At 44.6% G+C, this 16009-nt stretch overlaps 1 protein-coding gene across 2 annotated transcripts in view; it reads right to left on the bottom strand.

Annotated features, from left to right (window-relative positions):
* Positions 1–16009, bottom strand: part of HDGFL2 (HDGF like 2) — a 107766-nt gene that overhangs the window by 5615 nt on the left and 86142 nt on the right. For both annotated transcript variants that reach the window (XM_069962563.1, XM_069962562.1), the window contains exon 15: positions 1220–1318. In XM_069962563.1, coding sequence (XP_069818664.1) covers positions 1220–1318 — 99 coding nt within the window. The remainder of the gene's footprint in view (positions 1–1219; positions 1319–16009) is intronic.

Raw genomic sequence — 16009 nt, 5'->3', positions numbered from 1 at the left:
GGGTGATCTAATCACAATGTATAAATATATGAATGGACGGTACAGAGATCTTTGAAGTGATCTATTTACACCTAAGCCTGTAACCATGACAAAGGGCATACTCTGCTGGTGGTGAAACTTTTTTTTCCACTAGGCGTAGAGATGCAGATTATTTACTGTAAGAGCAGTGACACTATGAAATTCTCTGACACATGATTATGTCATGTCTTATATATTAAATAAAAGTTTAAGGGAGGCCTGGATGCTTGTCTTGAAAAATATAATATTACAAATTATGGGCACAAGCTTTCATGCGATAGAATGTTGATACAGGGATTTATTGCCATTTTGGAGTCGGAAAGTTATTTTTCTCCCTGTGATGGGGCTATTGGCATCTGTCACAAAAGGGATTTTGCCTTCTTCTGAATCAGACTTGTCAAACTCAGGCCCTCCAGCTGTTTTAAAGTTACAATTCCCATCATGCCTGGACAGCCAAAGCTTTAGTTGTAAAACAGCTGGAGGGCCTGAGTTTGACATCCCTGTTCTGAATCAACACAGTAGGGCTTCTATAAGGTGAACTTGATGGACTCTTGTCCTTTTTGAACCTTATTACTAACCATGTTACTATTTTAGTAGGAAAATGGAAAAATGGTAGCAATTTGATTTTTTTTTTCTATTTTTAAAATTTATATACAATCCTTCTAGGGGCCTATTAAAAGTAAGCATGCTTTTAATAAATCAGTGTAATGCATTTGCCACAGGCAGACCATCAGCAGAGACGCCAGGGCACCAAGGCCTATAAGAGGTGCAGATTGGACACCTTAACCACCAATGAAAGGTATAAACTGTTAAATTGTTGCAATCTCCATTGATCATGATATCTATACAGTAAATGAATGGAACTGAGCTTTCCAAGATGTTGGTCATTACCAACGAGTTCCAGCAGCAGAAACCCACTGGGTTTGATGCAGGCTTGGCTCTTGGGCCTGCATCATATTTCACCCACTGGACCCATGTCGTACATGTATGTCAGGGGTTGGGAAGGGGTTAATAGAAATTATGGATTAATTAGGTGGGACATTAGTGAGACCCGGAGAGCACTACAACAGCAAAAGGATCATTAAGAGGAGTAATGCTCATTTTTTCCTCGATCCAGTCTGCACCTTTAAAAATAAATTAATCCTACCAACCAACACTTTTAAGGCACTTTAGTATGTAGATTTCTATAAACCATACTGACTGTTTTCATTCTCAGGAGCATTCTGGATGGGCATGGGATTCGGTTCATCTTTCCTGTCTTCACTCCCAAGAGAAACAGTGTTCCCATTTAATGGAAAAGCTGAAAGAAATAAAATAGTAATAGAAATAGGATTTTGTGAAGTTGTATACTATAATAAAAATAAGAATTCATAACATTACACATATATAAACACATACATACATATTGTATATTTTTTTTCAGCGACAGGTGGTTCAGGGAATTGCAATTAGCAAGCCTGCAGGCTGCTTTCCTTATATTTCCTTGTACCCGCATCCTTTATACTGATACAACTGAACAGCCAGGTGCTAGAAGGAACAAGAGACCGCACTGTTCCCTGTCCTCCTCTGCTGCTGCTCCTCTGTGTAAATCAAAGCAGCGTGATTAGCTCTGCCTGTACACTACACAGCATCCAGACCTGACCTGAAGAGGTCAGAGCATTGGAGCAGAGGAAGAGCCATGACTGGTGAGCATCTGATTGTCGCTGTTGGTGTACACGATTGCTGCTTCTGTCACTATACCCAATTGTCCCCACTGTTACTGTATGTCAAATTTGAATAATTTGCTGCTAAACTAAAGTGAAAGGACCTTTACCAAATAATGCTTACAGAGTAAACATATTGTAAATGTGAATTATTATTATCATCATCTTACTTTCCTGTAACTATCTTTGTGAAAACAAAAAAATTTAATTTTGACATTTTTAAAGTTTGAAAATCTCTGCATCTAACAAAGTGTTATTGTATCGACCAATACTAACATGAAGTATGTTTTGTCACAAGAAAAGAATTTCAGAATCACCTGGATAAGTTTAAGTGTTGCTGAGTTACTACAATTATGGATTGGGTATTTTTCAAATCTGACCTCTCACTAATGCCAAAAGCAGCTCCGAAGGTAAGGGGTTAAGGGGTCACAGTGTCATAATTATTCAGTTTAGGGATCACAAGTGCAGCAATGTGTGACAATAGTGAAAGATAGTATAAAGAGTTAAAGGAGTTTTCCAGTTAAAACTTGTTCATACAATAGGGGTCAAGTAAGAGATTGTGCCCCTCGGTGTATTGTTTTGAATAAAGCTGCGAGTCGGCATGTGACCTGTGGCTATATTCATTCTCTATAGAGCCGCCAGATAGAGCAGAGTACAGCACTCTGCTCTTTCAGGAAGCTCCATAGAAATGAATAGAGCCGCGGGTCACGTGCCAAACCGCCGTTGTATTGAAGACAAAGGAGCTGGGGGCCGATCTGGAGATTGCCGGGAGGCTCGGAGGTCGGACACCCGCAATCTTACTTGTCCCCTATCCTGCGGTTGCAAACAGTTATATCAGACCCCAATTAATGCTTAGAAAAAAAAGTAGTTTATTTTTTAACAGTACTAAAATTTTAATTAAGTGGAATTCAGAAAAAAATGAATTATTTGTACTGTTAGTGTGGTTTCCACAAATACCTCATAAATGGCACCATGAATGGCGTGCCATTAACAGAGAGGTTATAAAATTGCCCCTTCCCCGACACACCTCAGTGCTTCCAAAATGAAATAGGGAGTTGCGGCTTTCCTGGGGTGGTGTTCCCCAAGCTGTTAAAGACGGACACTGCAGAGGGGCAGAGGCAAGAGGCGTAAGCCAGGATAGGGAAGTTGATTTAGCCCTACAGTGGATGTGCAACGGTGCATAACATGTCAATGTCTCTGAGTGGGCAGTGAATAAAAGGACGGACGACACAGAGCAGGCATACATGGCCAAGATGGCTGCTGTAAGATAGTCCTTGGCGGTGTTCTCTCTAGGCATTGTTTAGCCTGGTGAAGAAGACTTCACATGGGGCAGCGTAGGTAAGCTACCCTGTATCAACAAGTACCCCCGCCTTATGCCATGATGTGGGACGCCAGTGGAAACCTGCACTTCGGGTGCTGGGGCGGCTTAAGCTGTTGTAACACTACTATGACTATGCCTGATCTCCTGTCCTTTTCAACTAACGCGGTTGCTCTTGATTACTATAGAGTGGGTCCCTCCTGCCTCATGCGTCATTCATGTTTCCCTAGTGACCCCATGACAAGTTTCACATATGATGAACTTCATTTGCTTTTTGCTACCTGTATGGTTGTAACTATTTTCTATGCTCGTATTCGAGCAGCTGAATTGTCATGCTTAAGAACTGTATCCATAAATGTGTTAGTGGCAGTAAGAGCACGGTGCTTTGGACGCACAGAGACAGCCCACCCAGAAGTGGTCTACCGATTAATAGCAATTGCCCTGCGAGGGCTGAGTAGCAGTGTATTTACGTTGTATAACTGATGCAAATAACAGTTTTATGGCTCAGGGAACTCAATATACGATATATGTGACTGGTAACTTCTTCCCTCAGCCTATATCAGGGTAGTTATTTTATTAATGCTTATTCTCACTCGAGTTCACATAGAAGAGGTAGGATGGTAGCACCGTTTTTACCATAGTAGGTCTGTCTTTACCATAGTAATTGGCCTTAGACTGTCATGCAATAGCATTTACACTCTACAATTGATGCCAACTACATTAGTTTCTGGTCATGGGATTTCATAAATAGGTTAAACGTGATCACCACTCCATGTAACTATAACTGTATTCAAAATGCGAGGGAAGAGTTTTGTGGGTGTATGATTTGTGGTTGAAATAAAAGATGCAGGATCCACATACCATGTATACCAACTACTAGCTGCAGTTAAACCGGTTGTAACTCTTTCTCCCGGGTCTGCACTGAGATATATATATAACAGTAAATAACTGCCATTATTTCAATATAACAGCCGTTGTTTTAAAATAACAGCAAATATTTGCCATTAAATGGCGGCCATCCACTCAATTTCAACATTGTGTGAACAGATCCTTTCTGTGTTTTCAATCCACTCCTGGTTTTGGTTGCAATATGAGGACCACAATACTGACTGAAATATACATAGTGTGAACCCAGCCTTAGACGGAGCTGGGACTCTGAATAGTTCAGAGAATTTACACAGAGGAGGTGGGAGGGTACTACTTACTTGATAATTGTAATTGGTCTCAGATCTTAACAATATTAGCTCTTGGTACACAGGTCCCACAACTCTTTATAAGGGTGTACATCTGTATGTATAAGTGCATGCAAAAAGTGAGGGGAGTATAAACCCAATGTGGGCACACATTGGGTTTACATAGGTGAACTGCATCCTTGCCCTTGCCTTTTGTTGATTGCAGGGATTAGAGCAGGGGTCTTCAACTCATGGACCAGCTGTCTGGACCCCTGCTGCTAGCTGCGCTCTGCACAGTAATTATGAGCGCTCGTAACGACACTGACAGAGAGAGAGCCATCGCCTCCCTCTCGGTCACTCACCCCTCACTGGCCGCCGCAGCGGTCACAAGAGGCCGCATTCTGCTCCTGGTGTCGGCACTCGAGTGACGTCACTACGCAGGCACCAGGACAAGGGGAGAGCGGCCTCTTGTGACCGCTGCAGTGCGGCCACAAGAGGGAAGAGAAGAGGAGACGCCTGGACCCAGGTGAGTATAAGTGTTTTTTTTTTTATGTTATATGGGAGGGGGAGAGCGCACAGGGGCCTATATACTACTGAGGGAGCGCACAGTGAGCTATATACCACAGGGGGAGAGTACACAAGGAGGCTACAGGGGGAGAGCGCACAAGGGGGCTATATGCTACAGGGGGAGAGAGCACAGGTGGGCTATATACTACAGGGGGAGAGAGCACAGGGGGGCTATATATTACAAGAGGGAAGAGAAGAGGAGACACCCGGACCCAGGTGAGTATAAGAGGTTTTTTTTAATGATATATGGAAGGGGGAGAGTGCACGGGGGCCTATAAACTACTAGGGGGAAAGCGCACAGGGGGGCTATATCCTACAGGGGGAGAGAGCACAGGGGGGCTATATATTACAAGAGGGAAGAGAAGAGGAGACACCCGGACCCAGGTGAGTATAAGAGTTTTTTTTTAATGATATATGGGAGGGGGAGAGCGCACGGGGGCCTATATAATACTAGGGGGAAAGCGCACAGGGGGGCTATATCCTACAGGTGGAGAGCGCACAGGGGAGCTACATACTACTGGGGGAGAGCGTACAGGGGGGCTATATACTATTGGGGGAGAGCGCACAGAGGGAGCTATATACTATTGGGGGAGAGCGCACAGAGGGAGCTATATACTACTGGGGGAGAGCGCACAGGGGAGCTATGTTCTATTGGGGGAGAGCGCACAGCGGGGCTATATACTACTGGGGGAGAGCACACAGGGGGGGGCTTTATACTACTGGGGGAGAGCGCACAGGGGCATCAATTCTGTATGTAAATAGTTCAACAACCTTTGTGAAAAGTTAACAAAACACGTTTATTATTGATGTTCAGCTTGGACCTTCACCTGACAATAGACCTTGACTAAAAATTATTGAGTACCCCTGGATTAGAGGGTTAAAAGAGAAGCCCAGTGAAAAAGTATTGTATTGCCCCCCCAAAAGTTGTAAAAAATTACCAATATACACGTATTATGGGAAATACACATAAAAGTGCTTTTTCCATGCACTTACTACTGCATCAAGGTTTCAGTTACTGGATAAAATGGTGAGGTCACGACCAGACTCCCAGAGCTGTCTGGGCTGTGGCTGCTGGAGAGGATGATGGCAGAGGGATGCTCAGTGTCCCTCCAGTGCCTTGTGTCCCTAAGAGTCCCTCTGCCATCATCCTCTCCAGCAGCCACAGCCGACACAGCTCTGGGAGTCGGGTTGTGACATCACTTACTACTGCATCAAGGCTTCATGTCCTTGATATAATGGTGATGTTACAACGCAACTCCCAGAGCTGTGCGGGCTGTGGCTGCTGGAGAGGATGATGGCAGAGGGACACTGAGGGACACAGGGCACTGGAGGGACACTGAGCATCCCTCTGCCATCATCCTTTCCAGCAGCCACAGCCCGCACAGCTCTGGGAGTCGGGTTGTGACATCATTTTATCCAGGAAGGGAAGCCTTGATGCAGTAGAAAGTGCAGGGAAAAAAGCATTTCATGTGCATTTACCCATAATAAGTGTATATTGGTGATTTGTATAACTTTTTGGGGGGCAATACAATAAAAATCTTTGTCGAACTTCTCCTTTAATCAGACCTTCTGTTATTATCCACCACAGGCTTTTTTTATTCTCTCAGTTTTTTCCAGGAAGATACAAATATGCCACCTAAAGCGCAGAACCATAAATCAGGAAGAGAGTCACCCCTAACAAACAGGGTGTCGCTTCTAAAACTTAAAAATTTCATAAAATCACTGGTGGCTAAGACAGGCTCACCCGTTAAGTCAGCAAAAGGGCTCAAGTTTTCCTCCTTTAGAGGGGGAAGAATGCCCTGAAGCTCTGGGTGATGAGGGAACAGAGCAGTCTGTGGGGCCAGGTTTAGAAGATCCTAGCAGAAGAGAGGCCTGTTAGTAGCCTCTCTGCCTGTCAATCATCACACACTGTGCACTGACAGGCAGAGAGTGGTGACTAGCCCCAGGTGGCTGCCCGCCCAGATGACTAGTTGCCGCCTCTCTCCCTTTCTCAAGCGACTGGATTTAACTTCTTTTTCTCCCCGGCAAAGCTACTGCTGCAGCCACAGCAGGTACGTGCCATAGGCTGCACAGTAGCTCTATACACTGCTGCAGGGAACCATATCAGCACAGTGCTGATTGGTTCCCTTTAAGATGCAGCACTGCACATCGATCTACTACTTTGTAATCTTCTAGCCTTAACATCTGTGAGAAATGTCCAATAAGCACCCAAATCCATTTCAGACCATGCCCCCCTTGTTGCGGAGCTCCGGTGGGATTTGGCCAGGATGACGTAATATTTAAAGAAATCAGATGTTTTGGAAATTGCCTGTGGCAGAGGACACAAGAAAGGAGTTGGAGAGAAACATCACCGTGACAGAGTTAGAGGATGCCTTTTAGTCTATTTCAGGGAACACATCACCAGGATCCAGAGGATATTCTGGATATATCAGAAGACTGCAGATAACACTGATCCCTGCTATGCTATGGCATAGCAGTGATCAGTATATAGAATCCAATGTATGTATGTATGTATGTACACACACTACCATTCAAAAGTTTGGGGTCACCCAAACAATTTTGTGTTTTCCATGAAAAGTCACACTTATTCACCACCATATGTTGCGAAATGAATAGAACATAAAGTCAAGACATTGACAAGGTTAGAAATGATGATTTGTATTTGAAATAACATTGTTTTTACATCTAACTTTGCTTTCGCCAAAGAATCCTCCTTTTGCAGCAATTACAGCATTGCACACCTTTGGCATTCTAGCTATTAATCTGTTGCGGTAAGCTGGAGAAATTGCACCCCACGCTTCTAGAAGCAGCTCCCACAAGTTGGATTGGTTGGATGGGCACTTCTGGCGTACTATACGATCAAGCTGCTCCCAGAACAGCTCAATGGGGTTCAGATCTAGTGACTGCGCTGGCCACTCCATTACCGATAGAATACCAGCTGCCTGCTTCTGCTGTAAATAGTTCTTGCACAATTTGGAGGTGTGTTTAGGGTCATTGTCCTGTTGTAGGATAAAATTGGCTCCAATCAAGCGCTGTCCACTGGGTATTCTTCTTTGTGATCCAAACACCTCAAACTTGGATTCATCCGTCCACAACACTTTTTTCCAGTCTTCCTCTATCCAATGTCTGTGTTCTTTTGCCCATCTTAATCTTTTTCTTTTATTGGCCAGTCTCAGATATGGCTTTTTCTTTGCCACTCTGCCCTGAAGCCCAAAATCCCGCAGCTGCCTCTTCACTGTAGATGTTGGCACTGGTGTTTTGCGGGTATTATTTAATGAAGATGCCAGTTGGGGACCTGTGAGGCATCTGTTTCTCAAACTAGAGACTCAAACTAATGTGCTTATCTTCTTGCTTAGTTGTGCAACGCGGCCTCCCACTTCTTTTTCTACTCTGGTTAGAGCCTTTTTGTGCTGTCCTCTGAAGGGAGTAGTACACACAGTTGTAGGAAATCTTCAATTTCTTAGCAATTTCTCGCATGGAATAGCCTTCATTTCTAAGAACAAGAATAGACTGTCGCATTTCAGATGAAAGTTCTCTTTTTTTTGGCCATTTTGAGTGTTTAATTGACCCCACAAATGTGATGCTCCTGAAACACAATCTGTTCAAAGGAAGGTCAGTTTTGTAGCTTCTGTAACGAGCTAGACTGTTTTCAGATGTGTGAACATGATTGCACAAGGGTTTTCTAATCATCAATTAGCCTTCTGAGCCAAGGAGCAAACACATTGTACCATTAGAACACTGGAGTGATAGTTGCTGGAAATGGGCCTCTATACACCTATGTAGATATTGCACCAAAAACCAGACATTTGCAGCTACAATAGTCATTTACCACATTAGCAATGTATTTGTTTAAAGTTAGGACTAGTTTAAAGTTATCTTTATTGAAAAGTACAGTGCGTTTCCTTCAAAAATAAGGACATTTTAATGTGACCCCAAACTTTTGAATGGTAGTGTATGTATGTATGTATGTATGTAAGTAAAAGTCCCCTAAAGGGACTATAAAAGTGTAAGAAAAATAAATAAATAAAAATGTTTTGAAAAATGTCCCAAAGCCCCTCTCCCAATAAAAGTTAAAATCACCCCCCCCCCCTTCCCATTTTATACATAAAACACATAAAAATAACAAAGCAAATTAACATATAATATACCGTAGCATGCAAAATCGTCCGATCTATTAAGATAAAACAATATTGTTGCTGCACGGTTGAACGGCATGAACAAAAAGCGGCATAAAACCGCAGAGATTGCTTTTTTAAAATTCCATTTTATGAATAAAACATTTTTTTATGAAAGCTATCACTACATCTAATCTAGAAATAAATGTTACTAGTAAAAACTAGATTATGGCTCAAAAAATTATGCCTCATACGACCCCGTACGTGAACAAATAAAAAGCGCTATAAGATTCACAATAGGGCCATTTTAATACACCTATTTGCAAAAAAAAAAAAGTTTTACTGCTAATTAGAAAGCAGATAGAAAGCCTAAGAAACATTAGAAAGCCTAGAAAACATGCATATCGCCGTGTTTAGACTGACCAATATAATAACGAACAAATTCAGTTTTATCGTGCATTACGTAAACATGGAAGCCCCCCAAAACTTGCGGAATTAAATTTTTTTGATCCATGTTCACCCCATAAATTATATTTTGAGGGTTCAGTCATTCATTTTATGGCAGATTTAAAGGGGTTGTCCGGCGAAAAAAATTATTCACAGAATAACACACATTACAAAGTTATACAACTTTGTAATGTATGTTATGTCTGTGAATGGCCCCCTTCCCCGTGTCCCACCACCCCCACCCGTGTACCCGGAAGTGTGGTGCGCTATACATTACCTGTCACGTGCCGACCACGGTCTCCGATCCTCAGCAGTGACGTCTTCTTCGGGAGGCCAGCGGATCTTCCCGAGTGCTGGCCGCCCTCTGCAGCGTCATCCGAAGCTCAGCCGCGATTGGCTGAGCATAACTGTGCTCAGCCAATCGCGGCTGAGCAGCTGATGACGTGGCCGCGTCATCAGCCGCTCAGCCGCGATTGGCTGAGCACAGTTATGCTCAGCCAATCGCGGCTGAGCTTCGGATGACGCTGCAGAGGGCGGCCAGCACTCGGGAAGATCCGCCGGACTTACGAAGAAGACGTCACTGCTGACGATCGGAGACCGTGGACGACACGACATGCGGTGAGTATAATGCACCACACTTCCGGGTCTAGCGTGGGTGGGGGGAAACACGGGGAAGGGGGCCATTCACAGACATAACATACATTACAAAGTTGTATAACTTTGTAATGTGTGTTATTCTGTGAATAATTTTTTATCGCCGGACAACCCCTTTAAAGACTCCATTACAAAGTACACCTGTTCCTGAAAAAAAACAAGCCCTCACATGGCCCTGTAGGTGAAAAATAAAAGTGTTATGGGTCTCAGAAGGCGAGGAGGAAAAAACGAAAACCGCAAAAAAGTGACAATTGGCCTGGTCCTTAAGGCCATTTCAGGCTCTGTCCTTAACCCCTTAAGGACAGAGCCTGAAATGGCCTTAATGACAGAGACAAATTTTATGAATATGACCAGTGTCACTTTATTCATTAATAACTTCGGGATGCTTTAACCTATCCGGCTGATTCTGAAATTGTTTTCTCGTGACATATTGTACTTTTCATTTCTGGTAAATTGGAGTCGATACTCATAAATCTTTATGAAAAAAACCCAAATAATGTGAAAAAATGCATTTTTCCAACTTTAAAACTTTTTTGCGTATACAGAAAGTGGTTATACCACATAAATTATATATTAAATAGCATTAGCAACATGTCTACTTTATGTTGGCGGCATTTATTAAACTATCTTTCATTTTTTTTAGACGATAGGAAGCTTAAAACATTAGCAGCAAATTTCCAAATTTTCAGTAAAATTTCAAAATCTGATATTTTTAGGGACCTGTTCAGGTTTAAAGTGTATTTGAGGGGCCTGTATGTTAGAAAGCCCCACAAAGCACCCCATTTCAGAAACTGCACCCCCCAAACTCTGCAAAAGCATATCCAGAAAGTGTTTTAACCCTTTAGGGGAGTCACAGAAATAAAAGCTAAGTGTGTAAGGAATTTGAAAATTTTAATTTTCTGTGCAGAGATTTTATTGTAATCCAATATTTTTCATAATTATAAACCTATTACCAGAGAAATGCACCCCAATAATTATTGTCCCGTTTCTGCAGTTTATAGAAATACCCCATATGTGACACTATTGCGCTATTTTACGCAACCACAAGCCTCAGATATAAAGGAGCGCCTAGTGAATTTCAACGCCTCCGTTATATTTGGTCATTTTTGACCACGTCAGGTTGGCAGAGGCTCTGGGGTGCCAAAACCTAAAAAACACCCCTAAAGGGACACCATTTAGAAAACTACACCCCTCAAGGAATGTAACAAGGGGTGCGGTGAGCATCTGGACCCCACAGGTGCTTCACAGATTTTCCAAACAATATGGCGTGAAAAAAGAAAAAAAATTTTTTTACACTAAAACGTTGATCTAGCCTTCAATTTTTCATTTACTTAAAGGGATAAGAGGCAAAAAAAGACACAAAATGTGTAGCGCAGTTTCTCCCGAGTACGGAAATACCCCACATGTGGCGATAAAGTGCCAAGGGGGCGCAGGACGAGCCTCCAAAGGGAAGGAGTGCCAATTGGCTTTTGGAAGCTGAATTTCACTGAAAAGGATTTCAAGGGCCATGTCGTATTTACAGAGCCCTCGTGCTGCCAAGACACTGGAAACCCCCCACAAGTGACCCCATTCTGGAAACTACACCCCTCAAGGAATCTAACAAGGGGTTCAGTGAGCATATGGACCCCACTGGTGACGGGCACAAATGTGGAACAATGTGACGTGAAAGGGAAAAATGTCATTTTTTCACTTTCATGGCACAAATGTGCCCGTCATCAAGGGGTCCATATCCTCACTGCACCCCTTGTTAGATTCCCTGAGGGGTGCAGTTTCCAGAATGGGGTCACTTGTGGGGGGTTTTCAGTGTTTTGGCAGCACGAGGGCTCTGTAAATGCGACATGGCGTTCATCATCCATTCTAGCCAAATCCAACCTCCAAAATCCAAATGGCGCTCCTTCCCTTCGGAGGCTTGCCCTGCGCCCACATGGCGCTTTATGTCCACATGTGGGGTATTTACGGACTCGGGGGAAATTGCTCTACACATTTTGTTTTTTTTTCCTCTTTTAACCCCTTGTGAAAATGATAAATTCAAGGCTAAACCAACATTATAGTGTAAAAAATGTAATATTTCATTTTCACACCACATTGTTCCACAGTTGTGCCCATCACCAGTGGGGTCCATATGCTCACTACACCCCTTGTTACATTCCTTGAGGGGTGCAGTTTCCATAATGGGGTCACTTGTGGGGGGTTTCAACTGTCTTGGCAACACAGGGGCCTTTTGAATGCAACATGGCCCCTCGAAATCCATTCCATCCAAATCCAGCCTTCAAAAACCAAATGGCGCTCCGTCCCTTTATGTACACATGTGGGGTACTTCCGTACTCAGGGGAAATTGTGCTACACATTAAATGTTTTTTTTTATCTTTTAACCCCTTGTGAAAATGAAATAATCATGACAAGATTAATGATTTAAAGTAAACATTTTACAAAAATTACACTAAATGTTGGTCTAGCCTTGATTTTTTTCCATTTCCACAAGGGGTTAAAAAAGAAAATGAACACAAAACGTGTAGGGTAGTTTCCCCTGAGTACGAAAATACCCCACATGTGGGCATAATGTGCCATATGGGCACAGGGCAAGTCACCAAAGGGACAGAGCGCCATTTAGAGGCTGGAATGGAGGATGGAGGCCATGTCGCAATTACAAAGCTCCTGTGCTGCCAGGACAGTAGAAACCCCCGACAAGTGACCCCATTCTGGAAACTACACCCCATAAGGAATCTAACAAGGGGTGAAGTGAGCATATGGACCACACTGGTGACGGGCACTTACGTAGAACATGTGCCGAGAAAATAAAAAATACAATTTTTTTTCATTTTCACGTCCCAAATGTGGCCGTCACCAGGGGGCCATATCCCCACTGCCCCCCGTGTTAGATTCCTTATCGGGTGTAGTTTCCAGAATGGGGTCACTTGTGGGGGGTTTCTACTGTCCTGGCAGCACAGAGGCTTTGTAATTGCATCATGGCCTCCTCTAATGGGAATGGCGGCCATACCTACTTAGCTGGGGAAAAGGGACAATTCTAATTTATTTGGGGGTATTAGGGCAATTATTAGTTTATAAGGTTGGAAATGACAGGTGTCCATCAAACTCAACCTGTGTTGATCCAGAGGAAGGCAAAAACCCCTCGTGAGGCAGACGACAGTAGCCTCATCACTGGGAAAAATTTCTTCCCGACTCCATATTGGCAATCAAAATAATCCCCGGATCAACGTGACCCCTGAAATAGGAATAAGTGACAGAATTTAGATAATGTAGAACCCCAGTGACGTGTAGTACGCCTTGAAACGATCCAGTATGCTGAGGCCGGGGCGATCAGGACAGGCATCACACTGGAAAATGGTGTCCTTCCTGATCCCCCTGTTACACCACACTCTGCACTTCTTCTGGGGTCTCCCGTTCTCCTGTGTGCGGGACGTCAACTGGAAAATGTTGTCCTGGTGCGATACGGGGTCCCTCACATCCAGAAGCGCTGGGTCCGCTCCATGGCTGCTAAATATTAGGGCTCTATTACTGCTTCTGATATTTTCGGATTGTGCTGCAAGCTACAGTAGCTCGGGCAGCGAGGGACCAGAAGAGGGGGTGCTGGTATAAAGGTTATCCCCGTACAGGTGGTGACCTTTATCCAGCAGTGGGAAGATCAGTTCCCGGACGATCTTTCCACTTGTTCCGAGGATGGGGGGGGAGGGGGCATCTGGGGGCTGCATTCGGGTGTCCCTTCCTACATACACTCTAAGGGTATGTGCACACTGCGGAATCGCGACAGATAACCCTTCGTGCATTCCGCAGTTGGCACCCACCGGCGGAGTGATGCAGGCGCACGTCTCCACACGTGTCATAGACTCCATTCTATGCACGGGCAGATTCCGCTCTCCGTCCAACGTGTTCATTCTTTGGATGGACGACGGATTCCGCCCGTGCATAGAATGGAGTCTATGACACGGGTAGAGACATGCGCCCGCATCAGTCCGCCGGTGGGTGCCAGCTGCGGAATGCACGAAGGGTTATCCTTCGCCATTCCGCAGTGTGCACGTACCCTAAATCTGTAAGAGTACCCAGAGGTTCGCTCACACAGTTTGTAGAATTTCACACCATACCGTCATCTCTTATTGGGACGGTACTGGCGGAAAAGACGTGTCTGGGGGGCAGCGTACGCTACGCTACCCCCAGACATGTCACTGGATGATGAGGATGAATGGAGGAAAGAAAGATCCCCCCATTCATCCTCACTGGCTGTTTCGGTGTCGGAGGCAATAATAACATATTCCTCTGACACCGAAAACACCCTGGGGGCCATCTTTATACAGGGATTGGTATATGGGGTATGTAGTGGTGTAGTGTCAAACTTTATATTCAATGTAGTGTGGTGTAATGTAGTGTTTTTTACGTGTTTTTTTACAGTAAGTATAAAAAAAAAACCTACGCCAACAAAGGCGTTGCTGATAAATGCCGCACTTATGTGCGGCACTTATAAGCAGACCGTGGCAGTAGAATATAGAAAAAAAACACCCTACGCCAAAAAGGAGGAGTTGCTGATTAGCAGCGCACTTTCGATAGGGTGCGGAAAATAAAAAATAAAATTTCTACATTCTGAACATCCCTGTAGCTGCTGATAAGTGTATTACACATATCAGCAGCTAGAGGGCAGCAGAGCGCAAAATAAGGAAAAAGCCGACGCTGGAGCCGAAAATAGCCGAGAGAAGCCGAACGTGACGTCACGGAGGAAGCCGAAGACCCGAACGAACACGAGGACGCCGCGAACCCGGAAGACGCCGATCAGGAGCCCGGGACAGGTGAGTAATGTACAAATACCTGCTCTGGACCCCTCGGCTACCAAGCTGAGGGGTCCAGGGCAGGTATTTACTATTTTGTGGGACTCTGATCGCCGTGCCACCGGCCCGATCGCCGTGAACGGCCGGCCGGTACCGGACAGCCGTTCACGGCGATCGGGCCGGTGGCACGGTGAGCACCATTACTTTTTACAGTAATGGCGGTCGGTGCAGTCCTCGGACAGCACCGACCGCCATTTTTTTTCCGGGTCATCGGGTCACCGATGACCCGGAAAGGTTCCGATCGCCGCTATTGGCTGATCTGAATTGATCAGCCTATAGCGGCGATCGTAAGCACGGGGGGGTGTTAACCACCCCCTGTGCCGTGAAGCTAAGATGGCCTGCTATGATTTATAGCAGGCCATCTTCCCCGATCGCTGTGTGCGAACACGCAGTGATCGGGGAAACATCGGGCGTAAATTTACGCCCTGTTGCGCTTAGTACCAGGGCGCGAGGGCGTAAGTTTACGCCCGATGTCGTTAAGGGGTTAAGGGCTTAAAGTGTTCACCTGTATGACAATAATTCAACAATAATTTACTTTTCATGAGTCTATTATGACAGCACCACATGAAGGATGTCAGGGGGAGAGAGGTTAAAAGGGCACGTAAGCAGGTGTGGAGTATTTGGTAGTTTGTTTTTTTCCCCTCTTCTTGCCTCCCACTCTGCCGGCTGGGTTAGGGTGGGAGTAAGGGTGCGTGTACACAGGCAGATTTATCTGACAGATTTTGTAAGCCAAAACCAGGAATGGATTTGAAAAGAGGAGAAATCAGTCTTTCCTTTATGACCTTTTCCCTTTTTATAGTCTGTTCCTGGCTTTGGCTTCAAAAATCTGTCAGATAAATCTGCCTGTGTAAACGCACCATAAGGGGGATTGAGGAAAGCAGGGGGTCCAGGTATTGTGTGCAATCGAGCAATGAACATTGTTGTATCAAAACCTACAATCTGCCAATCTGTTATGTTGCTTATTTGTAATTATGAAGTAGAAATGGCGGTCCCGGGTGCCGCTCATAGCCCGGGACCGCGGGTATTAGCGGGCACGGTCCGATTGCCATGCCTGCTAATGCAGTTGTCGGATGCAGCTGTCAAAATTGACAGCTGCATCTGATTACCAAATGCAGCCGTTCCCTGGTGTCTAGTGGGGAGGATTGAGATCCACACATCTTACCCCTTCCGGGGTCAGCTC

The sequence above is a fragment of the Dendropsophus ebraccatus genome, chromosome 3, assembly GCF_027789765.1.
Source record: "Dendropsophus ebraccatus isolate aDenEbr1 chromosome 3, aDenEbr1.pat, whole genome shotgun sequence".
Lineage (NCBI taxonomy): Eukaryota > Metazoa > Chordata > Amphibia > Anura > Hylidae > Dendropsophus > Dendropsophus ebraccatus.
The sequence above is the reverse complement of the archived record's forward strand: the minus strand, read 5'-3'. Positions and strand labels throughout refer to the sequence as shown.